The 17251-nt window shown below is 31.3% G+C and overlaps 1 protein-coding gene, 1 long non-coding RNA gene and 1 pseudogene across 2 annotated transcripts in view; 2 read left to right on the top strand and 1 right to left on the bottom strand.

The window, feature by feature from the left end:
• Positions 1 to 333: 333 nt before the first annotated feature.
• LOC142239354 (uncharacterized) lies at positions 334 to 1560 on the bottom strand. Its single transcript, XR_012723008.1, has 3 exons — positions 1252 to 1560; positions 726 to 1186; positions 334 to 661 (listed from the first exon to the last, which is right to left on the bottom strand). It is a non-coding gene; the product is annotated as an uncharacterized LOC142239354 (long non-coding RNA).
• A 2533-nt stretch (positions 1561 to 4093) lies between these two features.
• On the top strand, positions 4094 to 6065 carry LOC142239706 (cathepsin F-like; annotated as a pseudogene).
• Positions 6066 to 9184: 3119 nt separating this feature from the next.
• The window catches only part of Gmppa (GDP-mannose pyrophosphorylase A), a 34074-nt gene continuing 26007 nt past the window's right edge, over positions 9185 to 17251 (top strand). Inside the window, exons 1-5 of the mRNA XM_075311165.1 lie at positions 9185 to 9342; positions 9404 to 10168; positions 10685 to 10821; positions 10886 to 11006; positions 11073 to 11216. Of these exons, the coding sequence (XP_075167280.1) occupies positions 9303 to 9342; positions 9404 to 10168; positions 10685 to 10821; positions 10886 to 11006; positions 11073 to 11216 (1207 nt within the window). The 5' untranslated portion in view covers positions 9185 to 9302. The remainder of the gene's footprint in view (positions 9343 to 9403; positions 10169 to 10684; positions 10822 to 10885; positions 11007 to 11072; positions 11217 to 17251) is intronic.

Raw genomic sequence — 17251 nt, 5'->3', positions numbered from 1 at the left:
ATTTCTCAATTGTAATCCTCAAATTGAAATGCACCGCTACTCAATAATTTCTCAAACAGTTTTCAACGTGAGAAAAATAAAAAATTAGCATTGTTGCGAATACTTTCAAACCACAATTTGTATGAAAGTCAATCCTAGTTCTAACTGAAAGTCAATACTAAATTTCTAGGGATTTTGTAAATTTTATTATTCTTTTCGTTAACAAATATAATAATCTTAAAAATAACATTAATAATATATAAAAATGATAATCAAAATGTAATTATCTTATTAAACGTATTAATAAATAAAACTATGAATACAACTTTAAATATCTAAACATTTTTACACGTATAATTCCATTTCCTCCATAATGTTGGTGTCAAATAACTATTAATTAATATGCTGGCAATTTGAAATAATTACTATCGAGGAACTTGCTGGCTTGTGTGTTAGAATAGATTCCAGCAAGAGGAAATCACAAAATATCAACCTGATGACGGGATGTAAATTGATGTAATGCACATTTTCATCCAGAAGTTCTTGATATAGGAATTGTTGCACTTTGTTTTAATTGGTTGCACTTTGTAAGTTTTCTGAAAACTTTTCTTTGTTGTTTCCTTCATTGGCTTTTCATCGGCCAACATCTTCCAAGAATATACCATCCAATGATTTTAGTTTTCTGCAAAACAATCGAGTTTTGTGATTTCCATTATGTTTTCATTTCACTTTTTATTTTGACTTACCAATTTGTATTTCTTCCAACTGACCACGTACTTCGTGATTTCCTCAAGAACGTTGGTGTTACAAAATTGTTGTTATTAAAATACTGGCAATTTTCAGGAACTTGATGACTAGATAATTGGAATAAATTTCCAGCAATTTCAATTCACAAAATAACAAATTAAACCGATGATGCGATGTAAATTAAACTATCGATGTGATGCGAATTATCATCCAGTAGTTGTTGATATGGAAAAGCATAAATACCAAGTTTTTTTGGTTGCACTTTGATTTATGGAAACTTTCTCTTCTCGATAAGCCACTACCATTGTTCATCGGCCAGCCTCTTAAAGTGTCCAAGAATCAGCATCCAAATATTGCACTTTGATTTATGGAAACTTTCTCTTCTCGATAAGCCACTACCATTGTTCATCGGCCAGCCTCTTAATGTGTCCAAGAATCAGCATCCAAATATTTTAGTCTTCTGCAAAGAGATTTGAGTTTAGTGACTTCCTTAAAGTTTTCATTTCGTGTTTTAGTTTTACTTACCAATTATTATAAGCAATTTCAATTGATTATTAAAAAATTTCCACATTTTTGTATTTCTTCCACGAACTTTGTTGTCCAAAGTAGTATTGAAAACCATGTGGTTTTTTCGTTGCATTTCAGGGTAGTGTTTTGTCAACGTTTTCTCCAATTATCTTCAACACATTTTCAAAGTTTTCGTCAACATTTTGCCAAATTGGTTGTAATTCGCAAACAACTTGAAGATGTATTGAAGATGAGCTTTTTCAAGTCAAGTTGAATTTATGTTGAAAATTATATTTACCCTCAAACTGAAGAGGTGTTGCATTTGAAAAACGCTCATCCTGTGTTTATTCCCAATAAACACAGGATGAGCGTTTTTCAAATGCAACAACTTTTCAGTTTGAGGGTAAATATAATTTTCAACATAAATTCAACTTGACTTGAAATAGCTCATCTTCAATATATCTTCAAATTGTTTGCGAATTACTTCCAATTTGCCAAAATGTTGACGAAATCTTTGAAAAGGTGTTGAAGATAATATGAGAAAACTTTGACAAAACACTACCCTAAAATGCAACGAAAAAACCATGTGGTTTTCAATACCTATTTGTGCAACGAAGTTCGTGGTCAAGTGCAAGAAATAAAAAAAAGGAAAATTTTAGACAAATAACCAAATAGTTTATAAAAATGGGTAAGTGAAAATAAAAAATGAAATAAAACTTTAAGGAAGTCACTAAATGTATATCTCTTTGCAGAAAACTAAAATTATGGATTCTACTTTCTTGAAAACATTAAAAAGCTGACCGGTGAAAAAATGGTGGACAATTAACTGGAACTGCTTCAAATAGTTTATAATAATTGGTACGTCAATATGAAAAATTAAATCAACACTTTAGAGAAGTCACTAAATCTAAATCTCTTTGCAGAAAACTAAAATCTTTGGATGCTACATTCTTGCAAACATCATTAAGAAGCTGACCAATTAAAAATGAGTGGCTTATCGACAAGAAAAAGTTTCCAGAAACATTACAAGTGCAACCAATTAAAATTGTTAAAACAACAAATTGTTGAAATCATCAACTTCTGGATGAAAATGTGCATCACATCGTCATTTTAATTCATATGCTATTATCAGTTTAAAATGGATATTTTGTGAATTCCTTCTGCTGGAAATCAATTCTAACACGCGGTCCAGTACGTTCCTAATTTTAAATTACACGCATGTAGTGTAGTGTATTATTATATATTATTATATATTTTATTTTGATGAAAATGAATAAATTATACAAAATTCATAGAATTTTGGCTTTGACTTTCGATTTGAAGTGGGGATATCATTCATACAAATTTAGGTTGAAAAGTATTTGCAACGATGTTAATTCTGAATTTGACTCGCATCGAAAATTGTTTGACAAATTATTGAGTAGCGATGCATTTCAATTTGAGGATAACACTTGAGATATTATTGCTAATGTGTTGAATTTCACTGTTGAGGGTAATGTCTGTTTTTTGTTGAGAACGCGATTTTCTCAACAATTTCTCAACTTGAATATTACCCTAATCCTTTGAAAAAATGTTTGAAAAATTGTTGAAATTTAGCATTTTTCAAACGTTTGTGTTTATTGGGTTGGGATGCTTTAGTATGTATCTATAACCGTTAAAGCGGACCTTAGACGGTCGGATAAACACTCCGACAGAGGTTCGTCTATTTGTTGTGTGTTCGTTCAAGTTTTGCCCTTACACTGCACGAACAAATGTGATGACAACATGAAAAAATAAGAAGAAGCATAAACAAACAATGAAGTTGTACGAAGATTTATGGGTGAAACCATTTTTTACTGAAAAAATGGAAGAAAATAATAAAAAAAAATCCAGGTATATGTGTCAAAACAATGATTCCTGAAGTAATCCACATTTAATATATTACAAATTACTTGATGAATTTAAAATACTTGTCGCCTGGTTTCCCATTGATTGGAAGTGGAATTTTTCCACGTTTTTGCCACAATACTGGGTTAGATTTATATATTTCTTTAATTTTCAACCAGAATTGGCGATCCATCATTAATTTCATTGCAGAAATTCCTGTTTTTAATGTAAAAATAAATTTGTCTTTGATAATGTTTGTCGAACATCCCCTTACAATCAATGATTTGTACCACCCAACCAGAAAAAATCAAAGTTGTTTTGATTTTATGCCAACACGTCCCTGCGACAGCCGAACACGACCTTATACAATCGGATTTGTCGCCGCAACGTGTTGTGTCGCAGGGTTTATCCGACCGTATAAGGTGCCCTTAAGCGAAACATTTTGTTGGCAATTTTTTTCTCTTTTCTTGTTTCCGAGTTGGTTTAATGATCAATATAACATGATTTTCAATACTTAATAAAGTAATTGAATAAACACATGTAATGCGCTTTATGCGCTTTACAGAATATCAGTTATTCCGGACGGAATGTCGGTGTTTGTAAAGAATCTTAAGCGGACCTTAGACGGTCGGATAAACACTCCGACAGAGGTTCGTCTATTTGTTGTGTGTTCGTTCAAGTTTTGCCCTTAAGGTGGGTACTATGTTTGTTGGCACGAAAAAAACTTCACTTAACCATTCTTTCGCGTTGAAAAATTAGAGTGTTGACAATAGATTTCGAACGAAGAAAACAGCTATTTTGGAACTATTCTGCGTTTATTTCTCAGCAATTTAATTGACAACATCGCCAAACGTCATAATATTTTTACGTATACATACGCAGCAGCTGATTGTTTACATACACGCATTCATAATAATTTTTTGAAGTGTTTTTCTACCAGTTTTTGAATTGTTTTGAACCAAATCTCACAAAGCACTGGGCAATAATAATCCAAATGGATTCCGTGAATTTGTTATGCAAACTTTTACATCCGAAGCAATTGCTGAACGGATTCAGCAACAAAACAATTGGTGAAAAACGCAACTCGTTCATTGGAATATGCCGAAAAGAAGACACATAAGGAACAAAATCACCATAGTTTGAATAAAGTCGAATATCTTAAAATGGTCGTTATCACACCACCATGGAAAGACAAATGCGTATGAGAATTTTCAAGCAAAATTTAAAAATCATACAGGATTTGAATGCAAATGAGCGTGGTAGTGCCAAATATGGTATCACTGAATTTGCTGATTTGACCAGTACCGAATATAAACAACGTACCGGCATGTGGCAACGAGATGAGGGTAATGCTGCTTTAACCCCTAAAACTGAAATTCCAGACATTGAATTGCCCAAAGAATTCGATTGGAGAGAAAAGGTCAATGTGGCTCTTGCTGGGCTTTTAGTGTTACCGGCAATGTCGAAGATTTGCATGATGTCAGGACTGATAAACTGGAACAATATTCCGAGCAGGAATTATTAGATTGTGATACAACAGATTCAGCTTGTAATGCGCTTTACAGACTATCAGTTATTCCGGACGTAATGTCGGTGTTTGTAAAGAATCTTATAGTGTGTCGGATCGATACGACATGTCGGCGATGACTAAATAATCGGTAAATGTGTTATCGATCCCATAAACATGCAGCAGTATCGATTATGCCTTCGGACTTAACTTATATTGTGCACATTATATGGGATATGTTCGACACGAGCACTGTCGTCCGGAATAACTGATAGTCTGTAAAGCGCATAATGGTGGTTTGCCCGATAATGCTTATGATGCCATTGAGAAAATTGGAGGTTTAGGACTTGAACTTGAAATGAATTTCCCTATCATGCACGCAAAGAACAATGCCGCTTCAATACATCGAAAATCCATGTTAAAATAAAAGGTCATGTTGATTTACCCAAAAACTCATACATGTGGTGGCTGTCTGTACAACTCTTTGAAAGGTTTTTGTGCAGCCATCATGGAAATACAAACCATACCATTTCTCATACTTAATACCACCACTCCATACCCAATAAATTTTCATCTAGTTTTTTTCTCACATATATATTTTTTTCTTCGTCTTACGATATTGTTACTTCCTTATTATTTTTTGTCAAACGAAAGTATAGTGTATAATGTAAAGTTCATATTCAAATTCAATAAACTTAAGCCCATAACTCACGTTCAAGGGTAGTTCCTAAGCCAAAGTCACTGTTCCCGACTTATAATTCGTCACAAAGGAATGTTAGAGTTCTATACCAGAGTCTATCTCAGTCACGTAATAAAATTGAATTGATAAAATGTAAATCTCAGGCGTCTGAGATTTACCCTGATTTCGGAAGAATGATATATGGGAGCTATATCCAAATCTGAACCGATTTCAATAAAATTTGGCACACTAGACTATACTACTAATTGTTCTCCTAGTGCAAAATTTCAACCAAATTGGGGTAAAACTTTGGCTTCTGGCCCCATATAAGTAATATCTGGCGAACGATATATGGGAGCTATATCTAACTCTGAACCGATTTCTTCCAAAATCAATAGGGTTCTATTCTGATCCAAATTTGAAGTCGATTGGGCTTAAATTGCGATCTAGACTTTGATTATAAAAATGTGTTCACAGACAGACGGACATGGCTATATCGACTCAGGAACCCACCCTGAGCATTTTTGCCAAAGACACCATGTGTCTATCTCGTCTCCTTCTGGGTATTGCAAGCATATGCACTAAATTATAAAACCCTGTATAGGGTATAACTTTTTATTTATGTGGCATTAACATTTACCATTTATTTTTGGTATAACTTTGTTCATAACAACTAATTTTATTTTTGGAACATAGCAAATTATCTTGTGATTCCATTCGTTGCAACCATAGTACTGCATCATCAATAGCACTGCCTCCTTTATATTTACCATGAAATGACAGCATAATTTGTGTTTATTGTCCCGATGCCCAGTAAAAAGAAACGATTGTAAAGTGAACTTCGCTAAATAGAGCTTTATTTGTTAACATTTTTCTATAAATTTCATGTTATATACATTATTTCTATTCGATCATGTAGTAGGGGGCGGCTAGATGGTGGTTGCTAGTTTATTACGAAAATACCACTCCAATTTATATTTATTTCGTCAATCGATCGTATAACAATTTTAAATAACAACGCGAACCACTTTTGCATTATAATTTAACACAAATCATTTGAATAAATAAATTATTTCTTAATTCGCATTACAAATGGCGCCATGTTTTGAAACTAACTAATCTCAACATATGGAAGGATTTAACACGATCTAATTAGGGACTGTGCGCTTTACGTCAGTTTTTCAACTCGAAAAAAACAAAGTATCACAAATGAAAAAATATTTCGGTAGTTTTTCGCATTTTTGGTTTTGTATGGGATTTCGCTGCGGAAACCGAACATAGTACCTACCTTTACACTGCACGAACAAATGTGATGACAACATGAAAAAATAAGAAGAAGCATAAACAAACAATGAAGTTGTACGAAGATTTATGGGTGAAACCATTTTTTACTGAAAAAATGGAAGAAAATAATAAAAAAAATCCTGGTATATGTATCAAAACAATGATTCCTGAAGTAATCCACATTTAATATATTACTAAATTACTTAATGAATTTCAAAATACTTGTCGCCTGGTTTCCCATTGATTGGAAGTGGAATTTGTCCACGTTTTTGCCACAATACTGGTTTAGATTTATATATTTCTTTAATTTTCAACCAGAATTGGCGATCCATCATTAATTTCATTTCAGAAATGCCTGTTTTTAATGTAAAAATAAATTTGTCTTTGATAATGTTTGTCGAACATCCCCTATCAGTTATTCCGGACGAGAGTGCTCGTGTCGAACATATCCCATATATTGTGCAAATTATAAGTTAAGTCCAAAGGCATAATCGATACTGCTGCATGTTTATGCCCTGCCAACATTTATTGAATTTGGGGGCGCTTTTGAGAATCCCCACTACGTCGAAAACAGTCGTATACGATATCCAAAACTCCTCGGAAAAGCGCCGTCACTATTGAGAAGTTGTACCACGCCAAGTTACTAGAAAAAAGTATCGCATGAGTGCAATTATTAAGGTTGAATTACACACCATGCGTCAATCCGTGCGTTGATGGAAGGGTTTATTTTTTCTGTTTGCGGCAGCCTATTCGAGCTTTTGATTTCAAAGAGAAATTTCAACTCTTCAATCATCGGACGCATTGTACGCATTGAACGCATGGTATGTAATTCTACCTTTAGGTGCCCTTCTGGACACATTTAGAAGGACGTCAATAAGATCCCCTTCAAACAATCAGAGAAAGTGCATTTTAAGATAGTTGTAAAAGAATCATTGTGGTCAAGTAAAACACGATTGTTTAGATGTTTACTAATTTTATTAAACGTTTATAAAATCTCATAAATATAACATTTATACGGCTATCGCATCACATTTAACATATTTTTATGCATTAATAAAAGATTGATGTTGAGTTACATGTTGCAAGTTACATGTTATAGCGTCTATCAGCCAATGCTTCTATTCCCAATGGAGGCAGCGTGTCTGGAAAAATATTTGAAAAACTATCACTTTATTCCATTTGGAAAGTCAAAAATTTTCACCAATACACCTTTCACAATTTTAAGCTAAATAACTATGTTTTCAGCACTTCATTATCTTTTTTATTTAAATAAATTATAAGAAGCTAGTTGTGCTTGGTGTTTCACAAAATATAAAATGGCTATTGTAACAATAGTGATGGCAAAATACTTTCATGCGAATAGTGATGGCAAAATACTATCACAGTTGGCGATTGTTGCAGTGTCACTTACGAGTCTGTGGTAGCGATGAGGATGAAATGGAACTTTGAAATGCTGGCAGGGTGGGATTGATAACACATTTACCGATTATTTAGTCATCGCCGACAAGTCGTATCGATCCGACACACTGTAAGATTCTTTACAAACAACGACATTCCGTCCGGAATAACTGATAGTCTGTAAAGCGCATAAAATATTTGAAAAACAATCACTTTATTCCATTTGGAAAGTCAAAAGTTGTTCACCAATATACTTTTTACAATTTTAAGCGAAATAACTATGGTTTGAGCACTTCATTGTCGATTTATTTAAATAAATTATAAGAACTTAGTTGCGTTTGGTGTTTCACAAAATATAAAATGGCTCTTGTAACAATAGTGATGACAAAATACTCTCATGTACATTTCATACTTTTTCATACGCTTCCCCCATCACAGTTGGCGATTGTTGCAGTGTCTCTTACGAGTCTGTGGTAGCGATGAGGATGAAATGGAACTTTGAAATGCTGGCAGGTAATAACAATGTTTCAGCCCTTCATTTTCGTTTTTATTTAAATAAATTATTATTCGCTAGTTGCGCTTGGCGTTTCACAAAATATAAAATGGCTTTTGTAACAATAGTGATGGCAAAATACCTTCATGTACATATTATACTTTCTGATACACTTCCACCATCACAGTTGCCGATAGTTGTAGTGTCACTTAAGCGTCTGTGGTAGCTATGCGGTTGAAATGGAACTTTGAAATGCTGGCAGGGATTATGTTCAATACGTTTTTATTCATATAAATGTTATACCTGGAATAATTTATACATTTTTATTCAATTTAATTAATTGCACTCAAAGTGCAAGCATCCGATAGTTGACCTATAGTATATTTATAGTATATTTTGAAAAATATCTGAAAATATATTACTTTATTCCATAGTGCCAACATTTTTTTAAATTTGACGGCACAGTCGTATACGATACTCAAAACTCGTCAGAAAAGCGTCATTACTAATGAGAAAACTTTATCACTGATGTTTTTTTCAAATAATTTATAAAAAGCTATATATTCTAAAGTGTTCCCGGATCGACATTCGCTATGGTTGTGTTTGCACACTAAACAAAATAATTTCGTCAAAGTGTGAATGGGCTCTTATTGTCAGCTGTTTAGTCATAAGCGCTTTCCAACACTGTTCTGTATGGCGAATGTCATACGTAGAAGAGAGAATGCTGAGCTGAATCAAAACAAATATTAATGATTACCGAAATTAATCAAGATAACCCGGTGAGTCCACGTAGGTGAACTAACATTTTTTGGGTTTATTTAACATTCGAGTAAAAGTTTAAAATGATAAAAGCCGTTATTCTTATTGGAGGGCCCCAAAAAGGTATTAGAATTATTTATTGTGTGCATTCCGACCATATTAACGTCTAATTTCCAATATGAAGGTACCCGTTTTCGTCCCCTATCACTGGACACGCCAAAACCATTGTTTCCTGTAGCTGGTCGACCCATAATACAACATCATATCGAGGCTTGTCTACAATTGCCAGAGCTGAAGGAGATATTGATCATAGGCTATTACCCACAATCGCAAATGGAGAATTTCGTATCTGATATGCACAATTTATACAGCATCAATATACGATATTTACAAGAGTTCACATCATTGGGTACCGCGGGAGGCATGTACCACTTTCGCGATCAGATTCGTGCAGGAAATCCTAAGGCGTTTTTTGTTCTCAATGGTGATGTTTGTGCCGATTTTCCTCTTCAAGATCTTTACAATTTCCATAGTCAACGTCCAGAAACAGCATTAGTCACAATTATGAGTACTGAAGCCACTCGTCAGCAAGCCGTTCATTATGGTTGCTTGGTGTTTGACCGAGAGTCCGGAGCTGTTTCCCATTATGTGGAGAAACCCAGCTCTTATGTTTCCACTTTCATCAACTGTGGGGTATATGTTTGTTCAATGGAAATTTTTGGCAAGTTGGCAGAAGTTTTCCACTCAAAGGTTCAAGAATACAATGGTCAAAATTATGTTGGAAATGGTGGCAATGGTAATGGCAAGGATCAAGGACATATACAATGGGAACAGGAGGTTTTGACTCCTTTGGCTGGTACTGATAAGTTGTATGCAATGCCAGTACCAAATTGGTGGTCTCAACTGAAAACGGCTGGTTCGGCTATCTATGCAAATCGACATTATTTGGGTGAGTAAATAAAATTTGGTCGCCTATTTATCTATTTGCTCCATAGCTAGAGATTGAATTCCTTAATTGAATTGATTGGACTATGAGAACTGTATTGACATGGATTGGTAAATAAAAATGAAGCTTGCGTTTAAAACGCACATACTTCGTACATGAACGCTTTCTGAGCTAGTCGGCTTTATTGCATTGCATTATGTGGAAAGGGTATTTAATAACGCTAACCCGAGTTCAATTATAAATGCATTGTAAACGTTATATGTTGATCATGGTGATGACCCAGCGAAAAGATGTATTTTAGGCACGGGGGTGCGTTGGCTGTTGTGTTAGAAAGTTGTTATAGGATCCATTCTGAAAGGCATGCCTTTCAGAAGTATTAAACGGTCTCGTCTAATATTATAGGGTTTCAATTTAATCCACTATCGATTTAGGATACCTATATTTTGCATAAAACGATTTCTAATAAAATTTTATTTTTAACTAACGACGATTCATATATTATCCAACTATTCGTTTCAGAGTTATATAAGAAGACCCATCCCGAACGTCTTGCCAATGCAGGTATAAAACACAGCGAAGACGATGGAAATCTTGTATGTACTATCCATTCCGATGTACATATACATCCAAGTGCCACTGTGCATTGTACTGCTGTGGTAGGTATCTTCTTTTACCAATTTTTGATTGGTTTCATTGAATTTAATGTACATTTTTTTGCAGTTGGGACCCAATGTTTCGATTGGGCCTGGCGTTACGATTGGTCCCGGTGTTAGAATAAGAGAATCGATCATTTTGGAAAATGCTGTAATCAAAGATCACACTTTGATATTACATTCAATTGGTAAGATAATGATGTTCTAATCAATAACTTTAGCAGAATATCGCAAATTCCTATATACTTTTTCAGTTGGTCGCGGTTCAACTATTGGCCAATGGTCACGTGTAGAAGGGACTCCCAGCGATCCTGATCCAAATAAACCTTTTGCCAAAATGGAAAATCCACCTTTGTTCAATAAAGAGGGAAAACTAAATCCTTCGATAACCATTTTAGGTAAGTAACTGAAAGCTATATATAAAAGCTTCCGCATTTAAATCCCTCGATTTACGTCGTGATTCGTTCCGGATGATTATACATACATCCATATTCACCGTAATATCCCGTTTAATTTTTTAAAACATTACCATTGAAAAATATGTGCATCATATCCAATGTTGCAAATCCAATGTTGACTTGCAACCTTTCGTTAAAAGTCGTTTTTCAAAAATATCAAAAGTCGAATGGTCTAATTTGAAGATTAAAAAATGTATACTTAGACTTTTCTTCTTTTTCGTCGGTTTTCGAATTTTGTATCCCTACAACGACCTAAAGGTGGAAATAAGAGAATTTATTTAGGGATTAGGATTAGTTGAGACATGTAACATTCAATTTTGTCCAAGAAATCAAAAATTTTAATGTTCTAAATTAAAATCTTTCTAGTCCACAGTCCACAGTTATGGCGTTGTAGCCGCTGTTGCCACAGTTGGTAGAATTCTACCAAAGTTGTTATATTTTTTAATGTTGGTAGATTGGTAGAATTCTTGATGTTTGCTTTTGCAGATAGATTTTTTCCAGCTAAATTTTTCTCCAACTTAAATTTTCTATAGAAATAAAATTTTGACAAAATCTTTTATAGAAATCAAATTTTGACAAAATTTTCTATAGAAATAAAATTTTGACAAACTTTTCTGTAGAAATAAAATTTTGACAAAATTTTCTGTAGAAATAAAATTTTGATAAAATTTTCTATAGAAATAAAATTTTGACAAAATTTTCTATAGAAATAAAATTTTGACAAAATTTTCTATAGAAATAAAATTTACACAAAATTTTCTATAGAAATAAAATGTTAACAAAATTTTCTATAGAAATAAATTTTGACAAAATTTTATTTATGAAATAAAATTTACACAAAATTTTCTATAGAAATAAAATGTTAACAAAATTTTCTATAGGAATAAAATGTTGACAAAATTTTCTACAAAAATAAAATTTTGACAAAATTTTCTACAAAAATAAAATTTTGACAAAATTTTCTATAGAAATAAAATGTTGATAAAATTTTCTACAGAAATAAAATTTTTACAAAAATTTTTATAGAAATCAAATTTTAACAAAATTTTCTATAGAAATAAAATTTTGACAAACTTTTCTGTAGAAATAAAATTTTCACAAAATTTTCTATAGAAATAAAATTTTGATAAAATTTTCTATAGAAATAAAATTTTGACAAAATTTTCTATACAAATAAAATTTTGACAAAATTTTCTATAGAAATAAAATGTACACAAAATTTTCTAATGAAATAAGATTTACACAAAATTTTCTATAGAAATAAAATGTTAACAAAATTTTCTATAGAAATAAAATTTTGACAAAATTTTATTTATGAAATAAAATTTACACAAAATTTTCTATAGAAATAAAATGTTAACAAAATGTTCTATAATAATAAAATGTTGACAAAATTTTCTATAATAATAAAATGTTGTCAAAATTTTTTATAAAAATAAAAATTTGACAAAATTTTCTACAAAAATAAAATTTTGACAAAATTTTCTACAAAAATAAAATTTTGACAAAATTTTCTATAGAAATAAAATGTTGATAAAATTTTCTATAGAAATAAAATTTTGACAAAATTTTCTATAGAAATCAAATTTTGACAAAATTTTCTATAGAAATAAAATGTTGACAAAATTTTCTATAGAAATAAAATGTTGACAAAATTTTCTATAGAAATAAAATTTTAAGAAAATTTTCTATAGAAATAAAATTTTGATAAAATTTTCTATAGAAATAAAATTTTGACAAAATTTTCTATAGAAATAAAATTTTGACAAAATTTTCTATAGAAATAAAATTTTGACAAAATTTTCTATAGAAATAAAATTTTGACAAAATTTTCTATAGAAATAAAATTTTGACAAAATTTTCTATAGAAATAAAATTTTGACAAAATTTTCTATAGAAATAAAATTTTGACAAAATTTTCTATAGAAATAAAATGTACACAAAATTTTCTAATGAAATAAAATTTACACAAAATTTTCTATAGAAATAAAATGTTAACAAAATTTTCTATAGAAAGAAAATGTTGATAAAATTTTTATATAATAATAAAATTTTGTCAAAATTTTTTATAAGAATAAAAATTTGACAAAATTTTCTACAAACATAAAATGTTGACAAAATTTTCTACAAAAATAAAATTTTGACAAAATTTTCTATAGAAATAAAATTTTGACAAACTTTTCTTTTAGAAATAAAATTTTGATAAAATTTTCTATAGAAATAAAATTTTGACAAAATTTTCTATAGAAATAAAATTTTGACAAAATTTTCTATAGAAATAAAATTTTGACAAAATTTTCTATAGAAATAAAATTTTGACAAAATTTTCTATAGAAATAAAATTTTGACAAAATTTTCTATAGAAATAAAATGTACACAAAATTTTCTAATGAAATAAAATTTACACAAAATTTTCTATAGAAATAAAATGTTAACAAAATTTTCTATAGAAAGAAAATGTTGATAAAATTTTTATATAATAATAAAATTTTGTCAAAATTTTTTATAAGAATAAAAATTTGACAAAATTTTCTACAAACATAAAATGTTGACAAAATTTTCTACAAAAATAAAATTTTGACAAAATTTTCTATAGAAATAAAATTTTGACAAAATTTTCTATAGAAATAAAAATTTTGACAAAATTTTCTATAGAAAGAAAATTTTGACAAAATTTTCTATAGAAATAAAATTTTGTTGTTGTTTTTATTGCAGCTTAAAACCATACATTGACTAAACTACAAGTGTAGCTTAACCAACAGAGGAAAAGAATGTTTGTCAAATTTATTTGGGCAAAGCCCTATAGACTGCAAGATGGTTGGATGGACGCACGTTTCGGAATTACCACATTCCTCATCAGCATCCTCTACTTGCAGCAAAACTATCAACCAATTATCAGAATAAATTCAGGCAGTTCATTAAACCCAACAATGAACCCCACTTGAACCTCCCGAAAAAAGGTTTTGTATGATAGCCGGCTTATGCCGAAATAAATTCAAAACAAACATATCTCTTTTCCTATGCCACTGTCAAATCATCGATTTGAATTCAGTTGGCTGGGTTTATTTAGAGCGTGCTTCCTCTTCTTTTTCCATTCTTTTTGTTTTGTTATTGTTGGTTTTGTTCTTTAAGAATTGTTGTTGTTTTATTTTGACAAAATTTTCTATAGAAATAAAATTTTAAGAAAATTTTCTATAGAAATAAAATTTTGCAAAATTTTCTACAAAACTAAAATTTTGACAAAATTTGTATAAAAATAAAATTTAGACAAAATTGTCTACAGAAATAAAATTTTCCATAAAAATAAAATTTTGACAGAATTTTCCATAAAAATAAAATTCTGACAAAATTTTCTATAAAAAAAATAAAATTTGGACAAAAGTTCTATAAAAATAAAAATTGGTCAAAATTTTCTATAAAAACAAACGAAACGCAGATGTCACCCCGATTTCACAAATATAAGTAAATAAATTTCGACAAATTGAAGAAAATTAATTAGACAAAATTATTATTTTTCTCTTATTAAAGAAAATTTCGTAGTTTGAAGCAACAATGGAGTTCAAAATTGCAAAAATTCCCGAATCCATGTTTAGTTCAATGTCAAGCGTCCTCCTTTTTATAGCCGAAACCGAACGGCGTTTCACATTGCTGTGAAACCACTCAGAGAAGCTTTGAACCACTCGGAAATGTCACCAGCATTACTGATAGTGGATAATCCACCGCTAAAAAGCAGGGATCGAACCCACGACCATTTGAGAATTTCACAAAGCGTTCTTAAACCAGGAACGTTTAATACCTTGTTGTACTTTTTAACTGTAATTCGCGAAATTATACCCTCTCAAAGAAGAAGAAATGATCAACACAACCTTCGAGAACTTGTTGAAATCGTAAAATTTGATATTATTACAAAAAGCCATATATTCTCAAGAACCCGCTCTAATCGTGGCCAAAATATAAACCAAATGCGCTTCAAAAGTCTATTATCAAAAAGACAATTCTTCGTACGTCTTTGGAACAATCTTCCTAATCATCTACACGCAGAGAAGAAACATGATTGCCACAATCATATTCGAAGAGCAAAATAATATGATAGGAGTAATTCCGTATTCTCCGTCCATTTCAAGAAACAATAAACACACGACTGACGCGCAAAGTGAATATCGCGTGTGCATGCTCAATGTTTTTATAAAATACTTTTCGCTGCAAAAAAATTAAAAAATTAAATGGTCCCGAAAACAATGTACATAGCCTTTTTGGCCATTTAATGGTTCAAAGCGTGTCTATACGTAACCTATAAAAATCCTTTTTTCCTTGCAAAAAAGTAAAAAAAATTGAATGGTCAGGTACATGATTTTCGCGACCATGTAATGGTCTCAAATTCTATCATTTAAATAATAGAACATGTTTGCGGCATTTGAGAAACATTTAAATGCTTATTGCCAACATATATTTTTCTCCGCTCGAAAATTATTTTTACAAAGACAAAATACATGGTTTCGCGACAATTACATACTCTAGATAAGCATTAAATGGATGCGGCAACCATGTCCAAACATGTTTTTTCTGTGCGTGTACAAACGCTGAATAATACCCGCGATGTATTAATATTTCTAAATTCTTTGTTTAGAAATTAAGAATTTGTATGTAGTAATATTTTATTAAACTAACTTAAATTAAAATATTTGTTCAAATAATTGATATATCTCATCTAAATTGTACCTAGCACTAATAATAATATTAAGTTGTTCTTGTGTTTGGTTCCCAAAAAACAAATAAATAAATAAACTAAAATTAAAGAAGAAAATCATTGGTGCCAAATCATGACCATTTTAACCATACAATAGTTCATTCTTACTATTTTTGGGTACGAATATTTTCTTTTGATTTAGTTCATATTGAACTTATGTGTACAGCCATTGAACTTTATACCCACGTTTAGTTTAATGTTTGAGACATACTTAAAAAACAGAAAAATTTCATTGGGCTGTGGAAATTTTTTTTCTGTGCACGGTGGCTCCGAAGGTCGGATTCTTACAGCCTGTTTCTGTATGCCGAACGTGCTCTATCGATCGACTGAAATGCACAGAAACAGCTAATTTGTTGTTATAAATTCAGCTATTTGTCTCCATTTCAGTTAATCGATAGTGCTCGTTCGACATACAAAAACAGGCTGTTACTTTCTTTTCACAACTCCATTCCCTACAAAATTATACGCATATAGAAGAAAAACTTTGTCTACCTATGTGCTTTAGATTAAAAGTTGTAAATTTCATAATTAGGAATTTAAAAAAATCAGAATTTTGACCAATTTTTTCGAAAAAGTTACCTCCATTCTTTCTGTCTTAACTTTTTTCTTGCAGACTTCTCCTAATGTTTTATTTTATAGAACGCTGGATACGGATTTGTTTTAAGCCATATTTCGGCCATTATGGTAAAGTGGTACATGAGTTCTTCTCATCCCAATTAATTTTTATACGCTCCACCATAGGATGGGGGGTATATTAACTTTGTGATTCCGTTTGTAACACATCGAAATATTGCTCTAAGACCGGATGGTATTGCAAATGGGCCATATCGGTTCACGTATAGCCCCCATATAAACGGATCCCCAGATTTGGCTTGCGGAGCTTCAAAGAGAAGCAAATTTCATCCGATCCGGCTGAAATTTGGTACATGGTGTTAGTATATGGTCTTTAACAACCATGCAAAAATTGGTCTACATCGGTCCATAATTATATATAGCCGCCATATAAACCGATCCCCAGATTTGGCTTGCGGAGCCTCAAAGAGAAGCAAATTTCATCCGATCCGGCTGAAATTTGGTACCGGTGTTGGTATGTGGTCTCTAACAACCATGCAAAAATTGGTCCACATTGGTCCATAATTATATATAGCCCCCATATAAACCGATCCCCAGACTTGGCTTGCGGAGCCTCTAAGAGAAGCAAATTTCATCCGATCCGGTTGAAATTTGG

The sequence above is a fragment of the Haematobia irritans genome, chromosome 5, assembly GCF_050003625.1.
Source record: "Haematobia irritans isolate KBUSLIRL chromosome 5, ASM5000362v1, whole genome shotgun sequence".
Lineage (NCBI taxonomy): Eukaryota > Metazoa > Arthropoda > Insecta > Diptera > Muscidae > Haematobia > Haematobia irritans.
The sequence above is the reverse complement of the archived record's forward strand: the minus strand, read 5'-3'. Positions and strand labels throughout refer to the sequence as shown.